General features: G+C 64.1%; 1 protein-coding gene across 1 annotated transcript in view; it reads left to right on the forward strand.

Moving 5' to 3' along the window:
- BRD3 (bromodomain containing 3) overlaps positions 1 to 21,734 on the forward strand; it is a 38,381-nt gene extending 16,647 nt beyond the window's left edge. The window contains exons 6-12 of the mRNA XM_065928059.1: positions 1,498 to 1,869; positions 4,690 to 4,818; positions 7,289 to 7,480; positions 8,282 to 8,511; positions 14,523 to 14,815; positions 15,891 to 16,019; positions 17,725 to 21,734. Coding sequence (XP_065784131.1) covers positions 1,498 to 1,869; positions 4,690 to 4,818; positions 7,289 to 7,480; positions 8,282 to 8,511; positions 14,523 to 14,815; positions 15,891 to 16,019; positions 17,725 to 17,840 — 1,461 coding nt within the window. The 3' untranslated portion in view covers positions 17,841 to 21,734. The remainder of the gene's footprint in view (positions 1 to 1,497; positions 1,870 to 4,689; positions 4,819 to 7,288; positions 7,481 to 8,281; positions 8,512 to 14,522; positions 14,816 to 15,890; positions 16,020 to 17,724) is intronic.
- The last annotated feature ends 28 nt before the right edge of the window (positions 21,735 to 21,762 follow it).

Below are 21,762 nucleotides of genomic sequence, written 5' to 3' on the forward strand. Positions count from 1 at the left end.
CGCCTGCGGGGTGGGCCGCGATTCCCAACAGCGACGCTCGGAGCCGCAGGTCACACAGCTGGCGGGGGCGGCTGGGCTGGGACCCCGGCGTCTCTGGCCTCCATGGTACAGACGGGCTCCCGGTGGGGCGTGCAGGAGGGCACGCTTGGGTCTCCAGCGGTTGGTGTGGGGAGGGCGGCGGCAGCCTCCGTGCACGCCCCTCCCTGGCTTCACCGGGAGCCTCCCCTGCAGGGCCCGACTCGGAGTACTTGCTTTCCGCGAGGTCCGTGGCCAGCGGGGATGGCCGAGGGTCCCGCTGCCGCTGACGTGCACCGTCTTCTCCGCTTTGACCCTCACAGCGACCCTCGGGGGCAGGCAGTGTTTCCCCCATCTTTCAGATGAGGAGGCGGGCGCACAGAGGGGTTAAATGGCTCCCCCAAGGTAACGCCACTCGCCCTGCCCCGCGGCCTCTACTGCCTGCCCTTGGGTGGCGCTGGCAGGCCGTCCCACCCAGCGCCCTGCTGCCTTGGAGCATGTCCCATCTGCTGCGTCCCCTTGAGCCCAGGGGCCCCGCGGCACGCGCTTGGCCTGCCGTGGGCGCCGTGACATGTGTGTGTGGGTGGCTGGCTCGTGCCTGCCAGCCTGGGGGCAGGGGCTTGGCTGGGGCAGCGCCCTTGGTGGCTGGCCTTGGCGGCGTGCACGCAGCGGACCCCGGGGAGGCCGCTGGCCGGGTGCTCATGGCTCCCGGGGGCTGCCCCGCCTGCCTGACGGTGTCAGGGAGGGGGGATCCTGAGCTGGTCTTGGGGTGGCTCCCCACCCTGCCTGCTCAGGCGCTCCACGCTCCCCACGGTGCCCGCCCAGCAGGTGCAGGCGGGTGGATTCTTTATTCCCTCCCTGGGCGGGGAGCTGCTCCTAGAGTCAGCCCTGGACCTGCCCAGCGCTCGGCCCCGGGGCCCTGGCTTCCGGACCCTGCGCCCCTGCTGGTGTCTCTGGGGCCCCCCCGCCCCGCTGCCCGCACGCTCCTCCCGTGCCACTGTCCGTAGAGTGCCCGCTTGGAGGCTCGTGTCGGGGACGCCCCCTCTGGTTCACAGGGGTCTCCCATATCTGCTGTCCCCGAGCTCCACTGGGTGACCGTCCCAGTCACAGCAGGACCCTGGTGTTGCAGGCCCCTAAGCCGTGGTCTGGGCACAGGTGTGGGCACAGGTGGGCAGCGTGATACGTCTCAGGGTGATGGGCGCCCCCCGTGACCGTGGGGCCTGGGGGCCAGGTGGCCTGAGTCCAGCCTCACCACCGCCAGCTGTGTGACCTTGGGCAGGTGCCGTGGCCCCTCTGAGCCTCGGCGTCCTGCGTGGCGTGGGGGCCCGGGGAGGGCGGCGGTGACTGTGCATGCCCTCGCTTCGCTCGGGGCCTGGCGGGCGGTCAGCGCTCCAGGAGCGCCCTCGGGCGGGTCCTGGTCCGTCCCGCCCCCCGCGGGCTCGGCTCCTGGGCTCACCACCGTCTCCGTCTCCGCTGTCGCAGAAGAAGGGCGTGAAGCGGAAAGCGGACACCACCACGCCCACGACGTCGGCCATCACCGCCAGCCGCAGCGAGTCGCCCCCGCCGCTCTCGGACCCCAAGCAGGCCAAGGTGGTGGCGCGGCGGGAGAGCGGGGGCCGCCCCATCAAGCCGCCCAAGAAGGACCTGGAGGATGGCGAGGTGCCCCAGCACGCGGGCAAGAAGGGCCGGCTGTCCGAGCACCTGCGGCACTGCGACAGCATCCTCAAGGAGATGCTCTCCAAGAAGCACGCGGCCTACGCCTGGCCCTTCTACAAGCCGGTGGATGCTGAGGCCCTGGAGCTGCACGACTACCATGACATTATCAAGCACCCGATGGACCTGAGCACCGTCAAGGTATGCGGATGGCCGGCTGGACGCGCCCCCTCCCTGTCTGTGCGGCCCCCGCCGGACGTCCCGAGGGGCCACAGTGGTGCACTCAGGCCAGCCCGGGGCGGCTCTGCAGGCCCCGGGAGCTGCCCGGCTCCCTCGGCCTGGCCACAGCAGCAGGCAGGGCCTTGGGGCTGGCCCGGGACCCCGGGAGTGACTTGAAGGAAGCTGTGCTCTGCCCTGTTCTCTCTGAAGCTGCGGCTTCCCGTCACCTCTTTCTGTCAAGCTGCTTTCGTTCCTCATTTTCTTTCTGTCCTGGTGCATTTGCGGGGTCTCTGTAAGGCTAGGCGAGGAGGCCCTTCACGGCCCAGCCCCTCCCAAGACAGACGCGGGTCTTGGAGGAGGCTGTGTCAGAGCTGACCCCAGGAGCCCCGCCCTCTCAGGCCCTGCACCAGGGTCTTGCTGCCCCGGGGGCTTCTCCCTTGCCTTTTGTGGGCGTTGCAGTGGGTCAGGCCAGGGGTGGACAAGCAGAGAAGGGCAGGCTTGGGCCAAGCAGGGATGGAGGGGGCTTCCTGGCTGGTGGCCGCGCCAAGGGCAGGGGATCAGGGCTGGACTGAGCTCCCGAGGGGTCTTCCCCGCGTGGACGAGGCGGCTCAGGCCCGACACAGCTCTGCTTCCTCAGCCTGTGTCAGTCTCTGAGGGTCTGAGGGGTGTCTGCCACACGGGGGCGTGTGTGGCCCTGCAGAGCTGCCCCCACCGAGGGGAGGGGGCTTCTCTGCACCTGTGGGGTTGGGGCCCGGAGATGCTGGTCTCAGTCATTCTGCCCCCGCTCCGCAAACGCTGCCCTGGGACAGACTCTCCTCCTGGAAGTCTTGCTCCCCCTGGGGGCAGGACAGGCCCGGCCGTCCTGGGCAGTGGTTCCTGGGGAGCCCGCTGGGCTGGGTGACCGAGCAGCCTCCTCACCCTCTCTGACCCTCGCCCTGGTCGCAAGGTCAGGCGCCGGCTTCCTCAGACACACTCGGTGCTCTGGGGGCCCTGCCTGTCCTGGGGTCCCGCAGTGCCAGCCGCTTTTCCTGGGTCGATGTTTCGTCTGCATGATGCGAACAGAGGGTCAGAATGCGAGCAGAGCAGCAGGGGAAGGGAAACCCCACCTCTGGTTCCACTGCCCTCCTTCCCAGGGATGATCGTTGCTGATGGTTCTGTTACATCTTTCCTGACCAGCTCCTGGCTCAGGCTGGCCCTTTCCCAGCAGGTTTTGGCAGTGGGGCAGTGGTTCCCAGACTCCGAAGTGCACCGGGACAGTGGCCAGCAGTCAGATTCGGGCCGGAGTACGAGACTGTCACGGGTGTTGAGAGAGTCTCGGGTGCCCATTTGCTGAGCCGCTCCAGAGTGGGGAGGTTGTACAGAGGGCTGGAACCCAGCAGCCCCGGAGTTGCTGGAAGCTCCCAAGAGGGCAGAGGAGGGTGAAGAGGAGGGCGATGTGCGCTAGGCTGGAGGGGCTGCAGGTCCTAAAGTCTGACCACCCGCTGCCCCTCCTCTGAGGCCAGGACTTTATTACTCTGGGTGCAGACGGGGTGGGTGGCTGGGCTCTGGCCCACAGTGTCCTGTGCAGTGCAACATGGCCCCCAGGATAAGCGGGCACCTCAGACCCCCGACCCGAGGTCCCTGACACGTGAGCTCCACGTGAACCCAGCCAGGCCCGGCAGCTCACACCTCGAGAGCCGCTGCCCGCTCTGCGCGGACCTTGCTGCCTCCGTGCGGCGGCCCCGTCAGGTCACACCCTGTCCCCGCCATGGTGCCCGCGTCCGTGTTCCCGGGGACGGCAGGACAGTTGGCTGCTGCCGTGAGGCAGGCTGGCCAAACAGCACCTGGATTCCCCGGGGAGAAGACTAAAGGTCTCATTCTGAGAGCTGAGTCACCCCCTTAACGATTGCAGAGTGACTTCCTACCGGAAGTTGCTCGTTCCCTGCCAGAACCCCTGCCAGCGGGGACATGGACGTGTGAAAAATTACGCAGGACTTAGAGCTGGGATTCAGGGTGAGGATGACGTGGGTGGTGGCTGCAGGAGCTGACTCCTGTAAGCGCCTTTTTCTTTCTCCCCGAGGATCGGCCTCTCTCCCGGGCTCCCGGACCCTCCTCTCCAAGCCCCTGAGCCCCCTTCCGCCCCCTCTCCCCCGGGATCTGCCTCTCTCCCGGGCTCCCGGACCCTCCCCTCCTGGACTCCCGGACCCTCCCCTCCAAGCCCCCGAGCCCCCTTCCGCCCCCTCTCCCCCGGGATCTGCCTCTCTCCCGGGCTCCCGGACCCTCCCCTCCTGGACTCCCGGATCCCCCCCTCCAAGCCCCCGAGCCCCCTTCCGCCCCCTCTCCCCCGGGATCTGCCTCTCTCCCGGGCTCCCGGACCCTCCCCTCCTGGACTCCCGGACCCTCCCCTCCAAGCCCCCGAGCCCCCTTCCGCCCCCTCTCCCCCGGGATCTGCCTCTCTCCCGGGCTCCCGGACCCTCCCCTCCTGGACTCCCGGATCCCCCCCTCCAAGCCCCCGAGCCCCCTTCCGCCCCCTCTCCCCCGGGATCTGCCTCTCTCCCGGGCTCCCGGACCCTCCCCTCCTGGACTCCCGGACCCTCCCCTCCAAGCCCCCGAGCCCCCTTCCGCCCCCTCTCCCCCGGGATCTGCCTCTCTCGCGGGCTCCCGGACCCTCCCCTCCTGGACTCCTGGATCCCCCCCTCCAAGCCCCCGAGCCCCCTTCCGCCCCCTCTCCGCGCCCCCGGAGGAGGTCTCGGGCTGCTGGCTGGACGCGGGGCAGGCCCCGAGGCCCGGCGGTGCCTCACGCCCGTGGCGTGTATCTTACAGAAGAAGATGGACAGCCGCGAGTACCCAGACGCGCAGGGCTTCGCCGCCGACATCCGGTTGATGTTCTCCAACTGTTACAAATACAACCCCCCGGACCACGAGGTGGTGGCCATGGCCCGGAAGCTGCAGGTGAGCCTGGCGCTGGGGGCGGGGCCTCCTGGAGAAGGCGGGGTCAGCCGCTTGCTGGGGGCGGGGCCTCCTGGGGAAGGCGGGGTCAGCCGCTTGCTGGGGGCGGGGCCTCCTGGGGAAGGCGGGGTTAGTCGCTCTGGGCAGGTGTCGGGAGCATCCGGCCCGGGAAGGCGCAGGGTTGGGGGGTGTCCGGGGACCTCACCCACGAGTGCGTTTCTCTTGAGTGGTGGCCTGCTCCTTGGGGATGAGGTGATCCACCGGCCAGTTTCTGCCTCCTGGGGGCGGCAGGCTCCGGTGGGCTTCAGCGCGCAGGTGGGCCCGCAGGCGTTCTGGCGGGGTGAGGGCAGAGAGGAGGCAGGCTGCTCCCTGCACGTTGCTGCGTGCCGGGACCCGCGGGTGTCTGCCAGGCAGCGGCTAGTGACTTTGCTGACGACGCGGGAGCGTGGGGCCTGCGGGGAGGTGCAGACTGGCCTTCAGTGGCAGGACCTCACGTGTGTGCACACAGATCCCTCACACGTGCCGCCGGTGTGCATATGTCCTGTGTGCACCCGTGGGCGTGCTCATCTGTCAGTCTGGAGGCTGACCCGGGTTTCTGTGTAGGCCGGCACACGGAATCTGTTCTCTCTGCAATCACCTGGGCTGTTTTGCAACCCCATGGACTGCAGCCCACTAGGCTTCTCTGTCCATGGGATTCTCCAGGCAAGAACACTGGAGTGGGTTGCCATGCCCTCCTCCAGGGGATTTTCCCCCACCCAGGAACCGAGCCCAGGCCTCTCCTGCAATTCAGGCAGATTCTTTACCGTCTGAGCAACCAGGGAATCCTTTTGTAAATAAGAGCACCTATACTTTACATGTGATAAAATCTGAAGGCTTTCTGTTTAGAAGAAAGAGAGACCCTGTGGATGTCTGTCCTGTTCCAGGAGCTCTTTTCACAGGACTCAGTACGCTGTTCCATTAAGACGTCCCCCATCCCTTGCTCAGAACCGTTTTGTAAACCCTGTATGGTCACTTGGGCACATCCTTGCTCCCCCAGCCCCAGACGGGGGTGCAGGGGGCCCTCCTCTGGGCCTCTGGGTCCTGATGGCCTTCCTCCCCTTCCTCCTGCCTGGGGCGCTGGCTGCTGCGTGCTGCCTGCTCTGCTGGCTCCCGCTGGGGTGGGTGCGGAGCCGTCCTGCGGTCCCAGTGCTCCCAGGGGGAGCCGTGCGGACTCATGGTTTCAGACCATGACCCTGACACCAGAAGGCTCTGCCCAGCCCCGCGCTCTCGCTGCTCTGTGCCACCCCTAAACCTTGTAAGTTGGCCCACAGGCCAAGGGCAGTGGCTGGTTCTGGTCCTGATCCGACTGAAGGGGTCTCTGTGGTGTGGGACCCTTACCTGCTGATGATGGTTGTTCTGATCCCACGGAAGGGGGTCTCTCCAGGTGGGACGCTACCAGCTGATGACTGTCGTGACCCCACTGGTGTCCGTGCAAGTCAAACGAGTTAGAGCCCGACTCTGCAGCAGTCTGAACTTGACCAACCCCCACCCCCCAGCCAGGGCAGAGCAGCCCAGACCGAGGTGGCTGCGTGACTCCTGCGTGTTGTTACCTTAACCCTGGCAGGAGATTCTGGGGGACCAGGACCCAGAGCGGGCTCCTCCAAGAGCTGGATGCCCAATAGTACGACCTCCTCGTGTGTGTGTGAGTGTGTGTGGCTTCAGGGGCATGAGCCAGGTGGAGAAGGCTCGCTTCCTGCTGCTCACCCTTTCTCAGATGGACCTGGGCCGCCAGGGAGGGGCGCCTTCACTGAGCGTGCTCCCACCTGGGACGGGGTGCCTATGCTGAGCGTGCTCCCACCAGGGACGGGCGCCTTCGCTGAGCGTGCTCCCACCTGGGACGGGGCGCCTACGCTGCGCGTGCTCCCACCTGGGACGGGGCGCCTACGCTGCGCGTGCTCCCACCTGGGACGGGGCGCCTACGCTGCGCGTGCTCCCCCCCGGGAAGAGGGAAACTTTGCTGAGTGTGCTCCCAGGGCTGTCTTGATCAGACTGGACTTCGACTCCTGAGCCAGCTCTTGGACTGCCCCCCACCTCCGCCCAACCAAGAACGAGGGGTGATGCTCCAGTGGTGTCACCGGGCAGAGAGATGGGAGAGCGTGAGCGGCTCCCAGACCCGGTGTCTGGGGGCCCAGGAGGGGCCCCAGCTCCCGGGCAGGCCTCTCGCTGTCTGGCACCAGGCGGTGGCCTTGGAGCCGGAGCGGAAAGGACTTGCCTGTCTTCTCTGGGAGGCAGACGTTTGGGTGCCTGCTTCTGCAGAGCTGCATCCGTGGCTGCTGGCCCTGCGCCCCTGTTCTGGGGCCGCGCTCAGTGCCTGGGAGGGAGGGATAAAGGGAGGGGGCAGGGAGCAGGCACCCTGGGCAGGTCGGGCTGTCTCCCCATGCCCTGGGGGCTGCCCACAGGCACCGGGACCCAGGCCGCCCCTGCTCTCCCACAGGACGTGTTTGAGATGCGTTTCGCCAAGATGCCGGACGAGCCGGCAGAGGCACCCGCCCTGCCCGCGCCTGCGGCCCCCGTGGTCAGCAAGGGCGTGGAGAGCAGCCGCAGCAGCGACGAGAGTTCGTCGGACTCGGGCAGCTCAGACTCAGAGGAGGAGCGCGCCACGCGGCTGGCGGAGCTGCAGGAGCAGGTGAGCGGCCGGGCGGGGCGGGGGGCTCAGGCAGGACCACGGCCCCCCCTCCCCGGCCCCTGACCCGGGCTCTGCCCCAGCCGCTCCCCCCTCCCCAGCCACAGCCTGAGGCCCCGTGAGCCCGCCTGTGCTGGGATGTCCCTGGAACCTCGTCCTGCTCCAGAAACGCCTGCAGGGACCACAGCCATGCGGCCCCCAGAGCCCGCCTCTCGGGGGCAGAAACGGGGCTGTCCTGCCTCAGCCTCTGACCCCGAGGTTTGCTTCCACCCTGCCTCACACTCCTTCTGTGCAAGACGGGAGCACGAGGTGCTAGATTCCCGGGGGGCCCTCTGGCAAGGAGGAGACGGCGAGTAGCAATGACCCCTGCTGCACCCCAAGGGTCTGGGCGGCTGAGCTGAGCCCCGTCGGGGGTCGAGGCTGGGGTCCCTCCTGTGCCGCGGGATGTGGCTGGCATGTGCGGCATCCATCCCGTCCCAGCCCGCCCACTGGCTGAAGGCTGGGGTCACCGTTTCCTCGCCTGTGGAGCCTGGCTCCTGGAGCCCCTGGGCCCCTTGGGGGGCTGCTGGGGTGAGGGGCGCGTGGAGCGCGTACACGCTGCCCGCTGCCTGCTGGCCCTGCGCTGTCCTCGCCCCGCAGCCCTGCCGCGTGACGCCCCAGCAGCTCGCCCACGAGCTTGGCCGTGGACGTTCTCCCCGGGGCAGGCGGTTTAAACCTCTTCCCGGAGCGTCTCCCCACCCTGGTAGATAGACACAGCCCCTCCACCCAGCCCGGAGGCCTCACCCAGCGGCCCATGTCTTCCAGCTGAAGGCTGTGCACGAGCAGCTGGCCGCCCTGTCTCAGGCGCCGGTGAACAAGCCAAAGAGGAAGAAGGAGAAGAAGGAGAAAAAGAAGAAGGAGAAGGACAAGGACAAGGAGCGGCACAAGGCCAAGGCCGAGGACGAGAAGCGGGCCAAGGCCGCCCCGCCCGCCAAGCAGGCCCCGCAGAAGAAGGCGCCCGCCAAGAAGGCCAACAGCACCACCGTGGCTGGCAGGTGGGTCCGCGCCGAGCGTGCTGGGCGCCGGCTCTGGACGGGGCTGTCGGGAGGGGGCGTTGGTGGTCCTTGTCTTGCCCCGCTTGTGGGAAGACCGTGGGGACCCAGCGAGGTCTCCGCCAGGAGGCGTGTGGGCTTCAGAGGGCAGAGCTCACCTCCTGGGGGGCTGGCCTCAAGACAGGCGTGGAGACCTCTAGCGGCACAGTTTCGGGGACGTTGGGCAGGGGTTTTCTCTGGGGGTGTGTCGGGCTCCGGGCACCCCGTTCCCAGATCGCCCAGTACGTGCAGGGTCAGCAGGGGGCGGTGCCCCTTGGCGCACAGCTCCCTGGCCCCCACGGCCTTTCCTTGGTTCCCGCTGAGGCCCAGCGCTGCCCTGGCCACAGACGGGCAGGGATAGCGTGGGGAGGTGTGTGGGGGCCGGGGGCTCCTCCCAGTGGGGAGGCCTCTCCAGACCTCCTCCATCCAGCTGCGCGGGGGGTCAGGATGGAGATCCAGGAGCCAGGAGGGGCAGCGGGCACAGCTGTGGCGGGGAGGGGGACGTGTCCCTTGTGGGGACCAGGACAAGGGGGGCGCCGCCCAGGAGCACAGCCGGGGCTGGGAGGTGGGGAGGGTTGAGGCTGCGGAGGCTGACGGACTTCGTTCAGGGGCTCGGGGTTTATCCTTTGAGCAAGTGAAGCTGGAGTGGAGGAGGGGGGCGCAGGGGGCCAGAGTGGACGAAAGGACGCCCTTTGAGGCTGATACGGCCCCCCAGGCAGGAGGGGCCAGTGTTCCCATTGGTTGGGGTGGAGGCGTGTGGCTTCGAGAGCTGTTGGTGTGGCAGAGGGACAGGCTTGGGTGCCTGGACAGAGGCGGGGCCGGTGGAGCCCGGGGCGAGCGCTTCCGCCGCAGCCAGGCCGTGGGAACGGTCAGGGCTTGTGTCCCCTCCCTCCCTCTTGCTGGGGAGGCAGGAGTCCGCTCCCTGTTCCATCTCTGCTTCTGGCATCAGTGTACTGCCAGCCTCAGAAATGCTTGGGAAGTGCTGTTCTCTGTCTTCTGGGGTAGGCTTACAGAACTGGCATCCTCCTCATTTTTCAGTTTCTCTTTGGCTGTGCCGGGTCTTCGTTGCTGGAGGGGGTGCTGTCTAGTTGCAGTGGGTGGGCTTCTCGCTGCTGGGGCTCCTCTTGTTGCAGAGCACAGGGTGGGAGGCGCCCAGCTGCAGGGGCCGAGGCTCCCGGGCTCTGGGGCACGGGCTCGGGGGCGCCCGGCTGCAGGGACCGAGGCTCCCGGGCTCTGGGGCGCCCGGCTGCAGGGGCCGAGGCTCCCGGGCTCTGGGGCACGGGCTCGGGGGCGCCCGGCTGCAGGGGCCGAGGCTCCCGGGCTCTGGGGCACGGGCTCGGGGGCGCCCGGCTGCAGGGGCCGAGGCTCCCGGGCTCTGGGGCACGGGCTCGGGGGCGCCCGGCTGCAGGGGCCGAGGCTCCCGGGCTCTGGGGCACGGGCTCGGGGGCGCCCGGCTGCAGGGGCCGAGGCTCCCGGGCTCTGGGGCACGGGCTCGGGGGCGCCCGGCTGCAGGGGCCGAGGCTCCCGGGCTCTGGGGCACGGGCTCGGGGGCGCCCGGCTGCAGGGGCCGAGGCTCCCGGGCTCTGGGGCACGGGCTGGGAGGCGCCCGGCTGCAGGGGCCGAGGCTCCCGGGCTCTGGGGCACGGGCTCGGGGGCGCCCGCCTGCAGGGGCCGAGGCTCCCGGGCTCTGGGGCACGGGCTGGGAGGCGCCCGGCTGCAGGGGCCGAGGCTCCCGGGCTCTGGGGCACGGGCTCCGAGGCGCCCGCCTGCAGCGGCCGAGGCTCCCGGGCTCTCGGGCACGGGCTCGGGGGCGCCCGGCTGCAGGGGCCGAGGCTCCCGGGCTCTGGGCGCCCGCCTGCAGGGGCCGAGGCTCCCGGGCTCTGGGGCACAGGCTCGGGGGCGCCCGCCTGCAGGGGCCGAGGCTCCCGGGCTCTGGGGCACGGGCTGGGAGGCACCCGGATGCAGGGGCCGAGGCTCCCGGGCTCTGGGGCACGGGCTCGGGGGCGCCCGGCTGCAGGGGCCGAGGCTCCCGGGCTCTGGGGCACGGGCTGGGAGGCGCCCGGCTGCAGGGGCCGAGGCTCCCGGGCTCTGGGGCACGGGCTCCGAGGCGCCTGCCTGCAGCGGCTGAGGCTCCCGGGCTCTCGGGCACGGGCTCGGGGGCGCCCGGCTGCAGGGGCCGAGGCTCCCGGGCTCTGGGCGCCCGCCTGCAGGGGCCGAGGCTCCCGGGCTCTGGGGCACAGGCTCGGGGGCGCCCGCCTGCAGGGGCCGAGGCTCCCGGGCTCTGGGGCACGGGCTGGGAGGCGCCCGGCTGCAGGGGCCGAGGCTCCCGGGCTCTGGGGCACGGGCTCCGAGGCGCCCGCCTGCAGCGGCTGAGGCTCCCGGGCTCTCGGGCACGGGCTCGGGGGCGCCCGGCTGCAGGGGCCGAGGCTCCCGGGCTCTGGGCGCCCGCCTGCAGGGGCCGAGGCTCCCGGGCTCTGGGGCACAGGCTCGGGGGCGCCCGCCTGCAGGGGCCGAGGCTCCCGGGCTCTGGGGCACGGGCTGGGAGGCACCCGGATGCAGGGGCCGAGGCTCCCGGGCTCTGGGGCACGGGCTCGGGGGCGCCCGGCTGCAGGGGCCGAGGCTCCCGGGCTCTGGGGCACGGGCTGGGAGGCGCCCGGCTGCAGGGGCCGAGGCTCCCGGGCTCTGGGGCACGGGCTCCGAGGCGCCCGCCTGCAGCGGCCGAGGCTCCCGGGCTCTGGGGCACGGGCTCCGAGGCGCCCGCCTGCAGCGGCCGAGGCTCCCGGGCTCTGGGGCACGGGCTCCGAGGCGCCCGCCTGCAGCGGCTGAGGCTCCCGGGCTCTGGGGCACGGGCTCCGAGGCGCTCGCCTGCAGCGGCTGAGGCTCCCGGGCTCTGGGGCATAGGCTCCGAGGCGCCCGGCTGCAGGGGCCGAGGCTCCCGGGCTCTGGGGCACAGGCTCCGAGGCGCCCGGCTGCAGGGGCCGAGGCTCCCGGGCTCTGGGGCACGGGCTCGGGGGCGCCCGGCTGCAGCGGCCGAGGCTCCCGGGCTCTGGGGCACAGGCTCCGAGGCGCCCGCCTGCAGTGGCTGAGGCTCCCGGGCTCTGGGGCACGGGCTCCGAGGCGCCCGCCTGCAGCGGCTGAGGCTCCCGGGCTCTGAGCACAGACAGGCTCAGTAGCTGTGGCGCGTGGACTTTGTTGCTCTCTGGCATGTGGGGCCTTCCCCGACCAGGGATCGAACCCGTGTCTCCTGCGTCGGAGGTGGATTCTTTGCCACTGAGCCACGGGGAAGCCCCCAGAATTGGGGTTCTCAAATGTGTGATACAGTTCACCGGGAATCCATCTAGACCTGGAGTTTCTCTGTGGGAAGGTTTTGAACCGTGAGTTCGATCCTTTAAACAGACGCAGGAAGCAAGGACGTTGGTTTATTTTTTGAGTCTGTTTTCGCCTTTCACATCATAGTGGGTTTGTTTAAAAGTCCCCTCACCTTTAAAGTCTGTAGGGTCTGTAGTAATGTGTTCTTTTTTTTCGGTCCTTGTATTGGTAATTCGTGTGTTTTTCTTTGTGAATCTGGAGAATTTGACCAGTGTTGTTGGTTGTTCAAAGAACCAGTGTTTGACTTCGTTGACTTTTCTGTTTTCTTTTTCTTTCATCTTGGTCTTACTTTATTATTTCCCTTTGCTTGATATGGACTTAATTTGCTTTTCTTTTTCTAGCTTGAAAATAGAAGCTAGGATGATTGAGTTCTTATTCTTTTTTTTTTGTTCTGAGCCATGCAGGATCTTAATTCCCTGACCAGAGCTCGAACCTGCACCCCCTGCAGTGGAAGCCCACTCTTAACCACTGGAAGTTCCAGACCTTCTTTTCCAATATAAGCATTTAATGCTATAAGTTTGCATCTAAACACTGCTTTGGCTGTATATTCCCCACAAATGTGACTTCTTGTGATTTCATTTAAGTTCCAAATATTTTTTAATTCTCTTCAGGTTTCCTTTTTGACCATGGCTATTTAAAAGTATGTTTAACTTACAGATATCTGGAGATTATTCAATGTATTTTTCAGTTACTGATTTCCAGGGTCAGAGAACATACTTTGTATGTTTTCAGCATTTTGAAATTTTTGTTAAGATCTTTTTTATGGCCCAGAATATGGTCTGTCTTGGTCAACATTCCATGTATACTTGAAAAGAATGTGTATTCTTCTGATGTTGGGTGGAGTGTTATATAAATGTCAGTTAGAAGATTTTAAAAAAATCTAAAAAAAAGACACTAATGAACTTACTTACAAAACAAACAGACTCATGGATTTGGAGAATGAATTTATGGTTGGCGGGGAGGGGACAGGTAGAAGAGGGGATACACTGGGAGTTTAGGATTGACGTGTGGACACTGCTTAGATAACCGGGCTTCCCCGGCTCAGAGGTAGAGAATTCGCCTGTCAATGCAGGGGACACGGGTTCGACCCCGATCAGGGGAGATCGCTCGTACCATGGGGCAGCTGAGCCCATGTGCCACGACCACTGAAGCCCACACGCCCTAGAGCCCATGCTCCATCACAAGAGTCCACTCACAACCAGAAAAAGCCGACACGCAGCGGCAAAGACCCAGCGTAACCAAAAATAAATGAATGATAAAGAGGGCATTTGGAGAAGAAATAAATAGCTAACCAACTAGGACCTACGGTATAACACAGGGAACTCTGCTTGATATTCTGTAATGACATAAACGGGAAAAGAATTTGTGCTGTCTTCTGGGCCAGCTGACATTTTGTCATCACACAGTATCTCTCTTTTTCCTGACAAAATTCCTTTTCTGAAGTTTACTTTGTCTGAAGTTTTTATAGCTACTGCAATTTTCTTTTGATTAATATATACATGGGATATTTTCCCACTATCTTTTTACTTTTAACCTACCTCTGTTATTTTAAAGAAGGGTTTGTGTAGACAGCCTATAAATTGGGTCTTGGTTCTTACCCAGTCTGACCATCTGTTCCTTTTAGTTGGTGTATTTAGATGATTTATATTTAATGTAATTATTGATACAGTTGGATTTCCTTCTCTTGTCATTCACTTGCTCAGCTGTGTCTGACTCTTTGTGGCCCCGTGGACTGCAGCCCGCCAGGCTTCTCTATCCTTCACAGTCTCCCGGAGCTTGCTCAGCCTCATGTCCATGGGATCAGTGATGCCATCCAACCATCTCATCCTCTGTCGTCCCCTTCTCCTCCTGCCCTCAATCTTTCCCAGCATCAGGGTCTTTTCTCATGAGTCGGCTCTTCGCATCAGGTGGCCAGAATATCAGAGCTTCAGCATCAGTCCCTCCAGTGAATATTCAGGGCTGATCTCCTTTAGGGTTGACTGGTTTGATCTCCTTGCAGTCCAAGGAACTCTCAAGAGTCTTCTCCAGCACCACAGTTCTAAAACATCAGTTCTTCGGCATTCGGCCTCCTTTATGGTTCAACTCTCACATCCATACATGACAACTGGGAAAACCATAGCTTTGACTAGACGAACCTTTGCCGGCAAATTGATGTCTCTGCTTTTTAATATGCTGTCAAGGATTTCTGGCTACGGTTATGTTATTTTCTGTCTGTCCCTTCTGTCCCTTCCTCTGTTCCGTTTCCTGCCTTCTTTGGGTTATTTGAGTACGGAGTTTGACCTGTTGCCCTTGAGATGCCTATGGGACAGTGAGGGGAGCCGCCCGCTGTGACTGTTTCCTGGCCAAGGCCTCCCTGAGCTGGTGGGGCCTCTGATCTCTGGAGCAGGGTCTTCCATGTCCCTGGAGATGCAGGTGCATCCCCAGGCAGTGGCCTGGCTCCTCTGTCTGGGTGCCACTGGGGCTGCTCCTTGGAAAGAGAGCCTGTTCCTGGAGAGGACGAGGGCCAGGGTCTTGGGGGTGGAGCTCGGCGGAGCGGGCAGGGGCTGGGTGGGGGCTGGGTGGGGGCTGGGATGCCGCACCGTGACTCCCCTTGCCTTCTGCCTCAGACAGCCGAAGAAGGGCGGCAAGCAGGCGTCGGCCTCCTACGACTCGGAGGAGGAGGAGGAGGGGCTGCCCATGAGCTACGATGAGAAGCGGCAGCTGAGTCTGGACATCAACCGGCTGCCGGGGGAGAAGCTGGGCCGCGTGGTGCACATCATCCAGTCACGGGAGCCCTCGCTGCGGGACTCCAACCCCGACGAGATCGAGATCGACTTCGAGACCCTGAAGCCCACCACGCTGCGGGAGCTGGAGAGATACGTCAAGTCTTGTTTACAGAAAAAGCAAAGGAAGCCATTCTGTAAGTTGCCGGGCAAAGTGCGCTCCTGCCGCCCGCCCCTCTCTGGCCGCCGCGCCCCCCGCCATCCCTCCTTCCGTCCCGGAGCAGAAAATAAGGCAACCTGGAGAGGAGGAGCGGGTCGCGGGCTCCCCCGTCTTCTGCCTCACGCCCCCAGGGCACAGCGTCCGTCTGCTCACCCCAGGGTGCGGGGCTTAGCTGAGACTGGCTGCCGACCCCTCCCCAGCCAGAACCCTTCTTCCCCCTGCTCCTGGGTCCTGGCCTTCACTAACGCAGGCGAGACCCCTGAATTAGCCCCCAGCCCCTGGGCAGGTGGGCAGCGCTCGTGTGCCCCCGCCTTCACCAGTGCGGGCAGGGCCCCGGGGGCCGGCTCCAGCCGCACTCACGCAGATGCTGGCTGAGGCCTCCACTTAGGGTCTGACTGCCGCTCACCTGCCGCTGGTTCCCTGCCTCAGCAGACCAGTTCCCTTGCCTGGGGTTGAGAGTCCAGAGGCCTCCCAGGGTGGGCGATTGCACTGGCTCCGGATTCACTGGACGGGAATGAGTCGCTGCCTGGGTCAGTGGCTCCTGGGGAGTGAGAGGAAGGGCAGCCCCAGGCAGCCCCCCGGCAGCCCTGAGGAGCACCCAGGGTGCGCTGCTCCTGCGTGTGGTCCCCTCGGGCCGTCTGCCCCTCACTTGCTCTGAGGGGGGCAGCCTTCTGGGCGGAGCATCTTGCCGCTCTCTGCAGTCCTGGCACATCTGACCCTCGGTAAGTGGCCTGTGGGCTCAGCGGTGCTGGCGCAGGTGTGCCAGGCGGTGGGCTGGGCTCCAGGGGGAGCCTCGGGAGAGCCTCGGCCACCGTGAACCAAAACCAGGAGGGGCGGGGGGGAGGTCAGGGCTTCAGGTCACCCCAGCGGGGGCTGGTCTGGCCCACCTCAGGAGTTCGGAGACAGTTCCGGAGCTTTGCCTGTCACAGGCGCTCCGTCCAGGTGGGCAGGGGCTCCGCCTTGGGGGGCTGGGCATCCGCCCGTGGGAGCTGTGCCATCCAGAGGCCACCCACCCGCCCTGCCCGCAGCCACAGCGCCCTGCTCTCCCACAGCCACGAGCGGGAAGAAGCAGGCGGCCAAGTCGAAGGAGGAGCTGGCTCAGGAGAAGAAGAAGGAGCTGGAGAGGCGGCTGCAGGATGTCAGCGGGCAGCTGAGCAACAGCAAGAAGCCGGCCAAGAGAGGTAGGGCCGCCCTGTGCTGCTGGGGGCGGGGGGAGGCCGCGGGTCTGCGCTGTGGCCCCACCGCACAGCGCGCTGCGTGTCCCAGAGCAGGCTGCCGACCCCCGAAACCCTGACCTGCGGGTGGGGCCCCGAGGCTGAGCAGGTGGCAGGCATGTGGGAACGCGCCACTCCGTGGAGCCCCTGGGGGCAGGCGTTTTGGAAGGGCCCGGTCACGGTCCGTGGGGGGCCGGACTCCGTGACTGGGGAGGGACTGGGGTCCCACCCTGCAGCTTCGGGGGTTCCTGGCCCCCAGCAGTGAGCTTCCTGATCTCAGGCAGGGAGAGGGGCTGCCAGCCAGCCCCGGACCGCGCGCTTTATGGACTCCGGGGCCTCAGGTTAGGTGAGCAGGTGATTCGACTCCCCTTGCCTCCTTTCTCTGGAGCCTGTGAGAAAGGGCACGTACCTTTTTTCCTACCCAGGTGGTGGTCAGATTCTAGGCTCAGTTCTGGCCGTGGAGCAGCCGGCTGCCACAGCCTTGCCCTGCTCGCCCGGTGCCAGGGTGGGCCTTGGGGCCCTCCCCTGGGGGAGGGCAGGGCAGGTGGGCATGCAGTTGCAGCTCAGAGCCGCCTGCCTGGGTGGACGGCCCCCGCCCCCACAGCCCGTCAGGGCCTCTTGGTAGGCGGCACTCACTTCTTCCCAGGCCCGAGTGCGTCCGGCTTCCCTGGCCTCTGAGCTGGTTCTCCCCTCACTTCTGACACCCGCTGTGTGAGTTCCTCTCACGCCAGTTCTCCAGGCTCCGGCACGAGCTGGGCGTCCAGCCGTTCAGTTCAGTTCCCTGTCTCCTCGGGGATGGTGCAGACCCTGCGGGCGAGGGCTCAGACGCCAGGTGCGAGTCCCCCGCCTCTCCCATACCTCTGACTGCCGGGCTGTGAGTTGGGAACCCCCACGACGCTCTGCTCAGCTGTGCAAGTTTGCTGGAATGGCTCCCAGAGCTCGGGAATCCTGAGTTTGAGTCACATGGTGGTTTGCCATAAAGGCCACGGCTCGGGGTCAGCCAGGTGGGCGGGAGGCACAGGGCTGGGTGGGGGCTCAGGGTTAGGGCGCCCTCCCAGCGCCCGGGGGCCCGCTGCGTCGCGGGGCTTCTCTAGGGCTCCGTCTCCTCCGGCCCTCTCCCCTCGGAGGGAACGGATGCCGAGCTTGTGTGTGCTGGAGCCTGGGGAAGCTGGTGTGAGAAGAACCCAGACGCTGGTGTCAGAAGTGAGCGCAGAAACAGCTCAGAGGCCAGCAAAGCCGAGTGCACCTGGGCCTGGGAAGAAGTGGATGCCAGTTCCCTTCCCCTGGAGATGGTGGCCAGCTGGGGGGTGGATGGCAGGGCAGGGCCGGGGGGAGCCCAAAGTGCCCGCCCTCCATGCACGTGGCCTTCCTGGTGACCAGCCTGTGCTGAGGCTCTCACGGGGCGGTCTGTCGTTAGCATAAACTCAGGAGGCCTCGGGGCATCTGGGAGCCCCTGCCGGGAACAGGGTGCAGGCACCAGACAGACCCCCCGCAGCCTCACCAAGCCGTTGGCTCATATCAGCGGATTGGGTCGCGTTTTCAGGCCGCCAGGTCAGGATCTGGGTGGGTCGGGGGCGTGGAGCCAGCGCGGGGGCTGCAGGAAGGGCCGCGTGGGTGGCGGGCGGCGGGCCGGCGTGGGGGTGCGCGCTGCTCACCTGTGCGTCTCCCCCAGAGAAGTCGGGCTCCGCCGCGTCCGGGGGGCCCTCGCGGCTCAGCAGCAGCAGCTCCTCCGAGTCCGGCAGCACCAGCAGCAGCGGATCCAGCTCCGACAGCAGCGACTCCGAGTGAGCCCGGGCCCCGCGCGGCGCAGGACGCAGCCGCTGGCCGCCGCCCCGCCGGGACACCGCGGCGTTCCCTCTGGGGGTTAATATGCTCCTTTCGTTCATGGTGTGCAGGTTCTCTTTTCACTTCAGTGTTATGGTATCTTCCAGTTCTGGCTTTAATAGGTCAACCGAGATCTTTCTGTGTGTGTCCATTAGACTTTGAGAAGCTGTGAATCGGCATAAGGTCTTTCCTCCGTAACTGAACTCGAGTCCCTTGGAGATGCCGGCTTCAGACGCTAACCTGATAACCGTAGGAGACGTGTGAGGTGTGGTCTGAAGGCGCTTGCAGAGCCCCTTTCCTTAAGCCCGACCTGGTCTGTAGCCCCAGCGAGAGTGTCTCCCGAGGAAATGTCTCGGACGTGGTACCGCACGGAAAGGCTGTTGGCTTTGCCGACAGGGTTTATCTCCGTCTCCGGGGGCCCTGGGCCCTGACCCTCACGCCGAGGGCAGCTCTTTGTGCAGGGGCTGCGGACAGCCAGGCCCGCCCCTGCTGTGAGTGAGGGCCAGGGCTGGGCCCCCGCCGGGAGGCTCCCCGCGGCTCCCAGCCCGAGTCTCTGCAGGCGGGGAGCCGGCGAGGGGCGTGCAGGGGAGCCCCGTCTTTCTGATCTCCCGTGACGTTGGGAGCTCCCAGGAGGAACACAGAAGCTGCGTGGGCAGCACGAGGGTTCCCAAACACTGAAACTTTTACCTCAACTTTGAAAAAAAAAAGAGAAAAGATTTAAAAAAAAAAAAAGGAGACTCTTTTTGTAAGGTTCAGCAATTTTCTACGAAAGGCCAGCCCCACGTGTCCCCAGCCCAGCCGCTGCCACGCACTCCGGAACCATCGTCCCAGTCTCGTGTATATATGAATATTTTATTTATTAACATCATTGGTCATTTTTTTTTTAAAGAAAGAAAAACAAAACCGCAAAAGAAATGCATTAAAAAAAAAAACAAAGGAGCAGAGATGCAGGCCTTTTCCGTGGCGTGAGGGGCGCCCAGACCCCGCGGGGCGCGGGCCGCTCGCCCCAGGTGCTACCGCCTCCTGCCCCCGCGCGGTGCTCAACCTCGTCCGCGTGCTCGTCTCGGGGCTGCGGGGTTTCCGTTCTCGTTCTTTCTCGTGTGTGTGTGCGTGTGCGTGCGTGCGTGCGTGTGCAATCTGGAGACTCACAGGTCATAGACGACTTCCGACTGCAGCACATTCTCATTTTTTTTTTTTTAATTTCATTTAGTTCTTTTATATTCACTTCTGGTCTCTCTTAGGACTGTTTTAAAAAGGACTTCGATTTAGGGAACCCCAGTTATATAATATAAACTTTGTAATCTGCGAGAAAAAGAAATGTATAGTAAATCTAAGTCTTGATTTTTAACTTTCTATTGTAAAAAAAAAAAAAAAAGTAATAATAATATACAGAGTTTAACAGAAGGTTACGTTTCGGTTTTGTTTTCTCCAGAGGCTGCCGCAGGGCCCTGAGCGCGGGGTGCCCACCCACACCGCCTGCCTAGCGCTGAGCCGCGTGGCTCTGGCCAGGGCTTCACGGCCCCCAGTGGGGCATCCCTCACCGCACCTCCAGGGCGGGGGCGGCCCCTGCTGCCCCACCGCGTGTCCCGGCCGCCAGCCCGCAACGGCCTGGCCCAGCTCCCGCTGGCCTGGTCTCTCTCCAGGCTGGAGGGGCCTCTGGCCCCAGGAGGGTCCCTCCCTCCAGACTGCATGGGGGAGCCTCTCAGTTAGCACAGAAATGACGGGACCTCATGGAGGTGGGGGCTGGGGGAGGCTGGGGGCGGCCCAGCCGCTTGTCCAGGTTGCGTTCTTCCTGACTGCCCTTCTGGGTGGGTCAGGGCACTAGCTGTTGGCGTCCTACCACGTGGCGGTTCTAAAAATTCCTAACATCCGCTTGGATGCCACCAACCTTGATGGCTAAGGAGCCCTCTGATGGGGTAGAACCCTGATGAAACGTGGATGGGGGGTTGCCATTTTTCTGACTGCCGCTGATTCTGACCTTCGGTGAGTGTTGAGCCAGTTCGTTCAACTTTTCATTGTAATAAAAGTATAAATGGATTTTAAACTTGCCATTTTTTTTAAAGCTGCCCTGTTTTTCAAAGGTGTTTTCTAAACAGATCTTTAGTGGAGTAAAAACTATGACTTTAAGGACTTAGTACCCCTGGAAGGTCTTGAAGCAGGATCTCAGGGGCCACAGGCAGCGGACACGTGTCTGGGTGACAAATAGATCCGAGCCAAGGGGCCTGGAGGTGCTGGGAGCTCCCGGGGGCGCCCCTCCGGCTGCCAGTGGGGAGGGTCGCCTTTGCCAGCCGCTCGGCGGGGGATGGGGGCCCCAGTGCTGGGCCCAGCTGGAGTGGTTCCTGTCCACTGGTTTCTGGGTGCGGGAGGGGTTCTCAGCCACCTCTGCGTCTTTCCGCTGAAAGGTCTGCTGGCTTTGATGCTGCCGGAGAACTGAGCGATTGTAGGTCATTGGTTTTTTTTTAAAGGTTTTCTGTCCAGACTCAAAACTGATTTCAGAGTTTTGGGGGGACTCCCTCCACCCCCTGACGTCAGCCTATGGGTGTTTGCTGTTTCCGTTTCTCTTGTGTTGGGCAAGTGGAGTTGTTCTAGTTTTCCTAGAACTAGAGGGTTAGGAACTGTGTTCAGCAGGTCACACCCGTGCAGGACTCGATATTGTGGCTTTCAAACATTTCCCCTGACCCCTGGGGGCCGAGAGGGCGGCTTCGGCTGTGAACTGAATTCCAGAAACCCTTGCTCACTCATCTTGCTTACAGACTGTTAAGATGGTTTTCTTTTTTGTTTGTTTTTTGTTTTTGTTCTTTTGCAACATTCACATCTTTTACAGTTTGGCGGGGAGGGGAACGCCGCCCACAATAAACGATTCGTTACATTTGGTGTAGCGCTGTTCCCTGATACTGGCATAACACTTCCAGGAAGTTTTCCTTTTTTTATATTTAAAATGTTACTTTTCTGTATGATGTGCATGCAAGTTTACCGTAACTTTTCTTAAACTCTTTAGTGCCGTTTCTAGTATATTCCTGTAAATGTCAGTTACTGAAAATGAGTCCGATGTAAGTAGTTTTAGCTTGTTTACTGCAGTGCTGGCCTCATCACGACAGAATAAAAGTGGTAGAAAGTACTGTTTCTGGTGATCATGGACCCTTCTCCTGGGGCATTTGTTTTGTTTTCATAATAAAAGAAAAAAAAAAAGAGGCGCCGTCTCTGCTTTCTGGGCTCCCAGCACTCCTCTGACTGGTGTGATGGGGGGAGGGGGCCCTCGTTTTGACATCACGTAGCTCCTGGTGGGAATGCCCGGAGCATCCGAGGGGTCTCAGCGGGCCCAGTGGCTCTGGTCCTCAGCCCAGGTCGGGGAGGCCCCAGGACCCCAGGAGCGCCGTGTGCTGCCCTTTCAGGGCGGCGGCTTGCACAGCGGCTGCCCCCGTGGCTGACCTGCAGGCCCCCCCCACCCGGTCATCTGTCTGCCGCTCCCACTGGGCCCTCTGTCTACGCTGAGGTGCTTCCTGAGATCCAGTGCTCGTCCAGCTGGCCCGAGGATGTTTTCAAGAAACCGCATCAGATGGTGTACACGCTGAGGTTTCTTCTAGACGGCCCGGAATCTGGTGGCAAGGACCAAGGAGGTGTCGAGACAGGTGCAGGTTCTGATGCTGGTTCCTGAACGTGACTGCTGCAGCCAGGCCCTGCAGCGGCATGCTGTGTAGGCCCGCGGCCTCCTGCCCCTGTGTTCCCTTGGCACATGGCCCCCAGCCTGAGCTCCCCAAGGCCAGGTACTGAGCACATCTACCTCGGTGTCCCAGCCCCGGCGGGGAAGGCCAGGTGCCCAGGCTTCCCTGAGGCAAGGAGGCTCCCTGCTCACCAAGCAGCCATGTCCTAGCAGCCTGGGCACGTG

The sequence above is a fragment of the Muntiacus reevesi genome, chromosome 3, assembly GCF_963930625.1.
Source record: "Muntiacus reevesi chromosome 3, mMunRee1.1, whole genome shotgun sequence".
NCBI classification, from domain to species: Eukaryota; Metazoa; Chordata; class Mammalia; order Artiodactyla; family Cervidae; genus Muntiacus; species Muntiacus reevesi.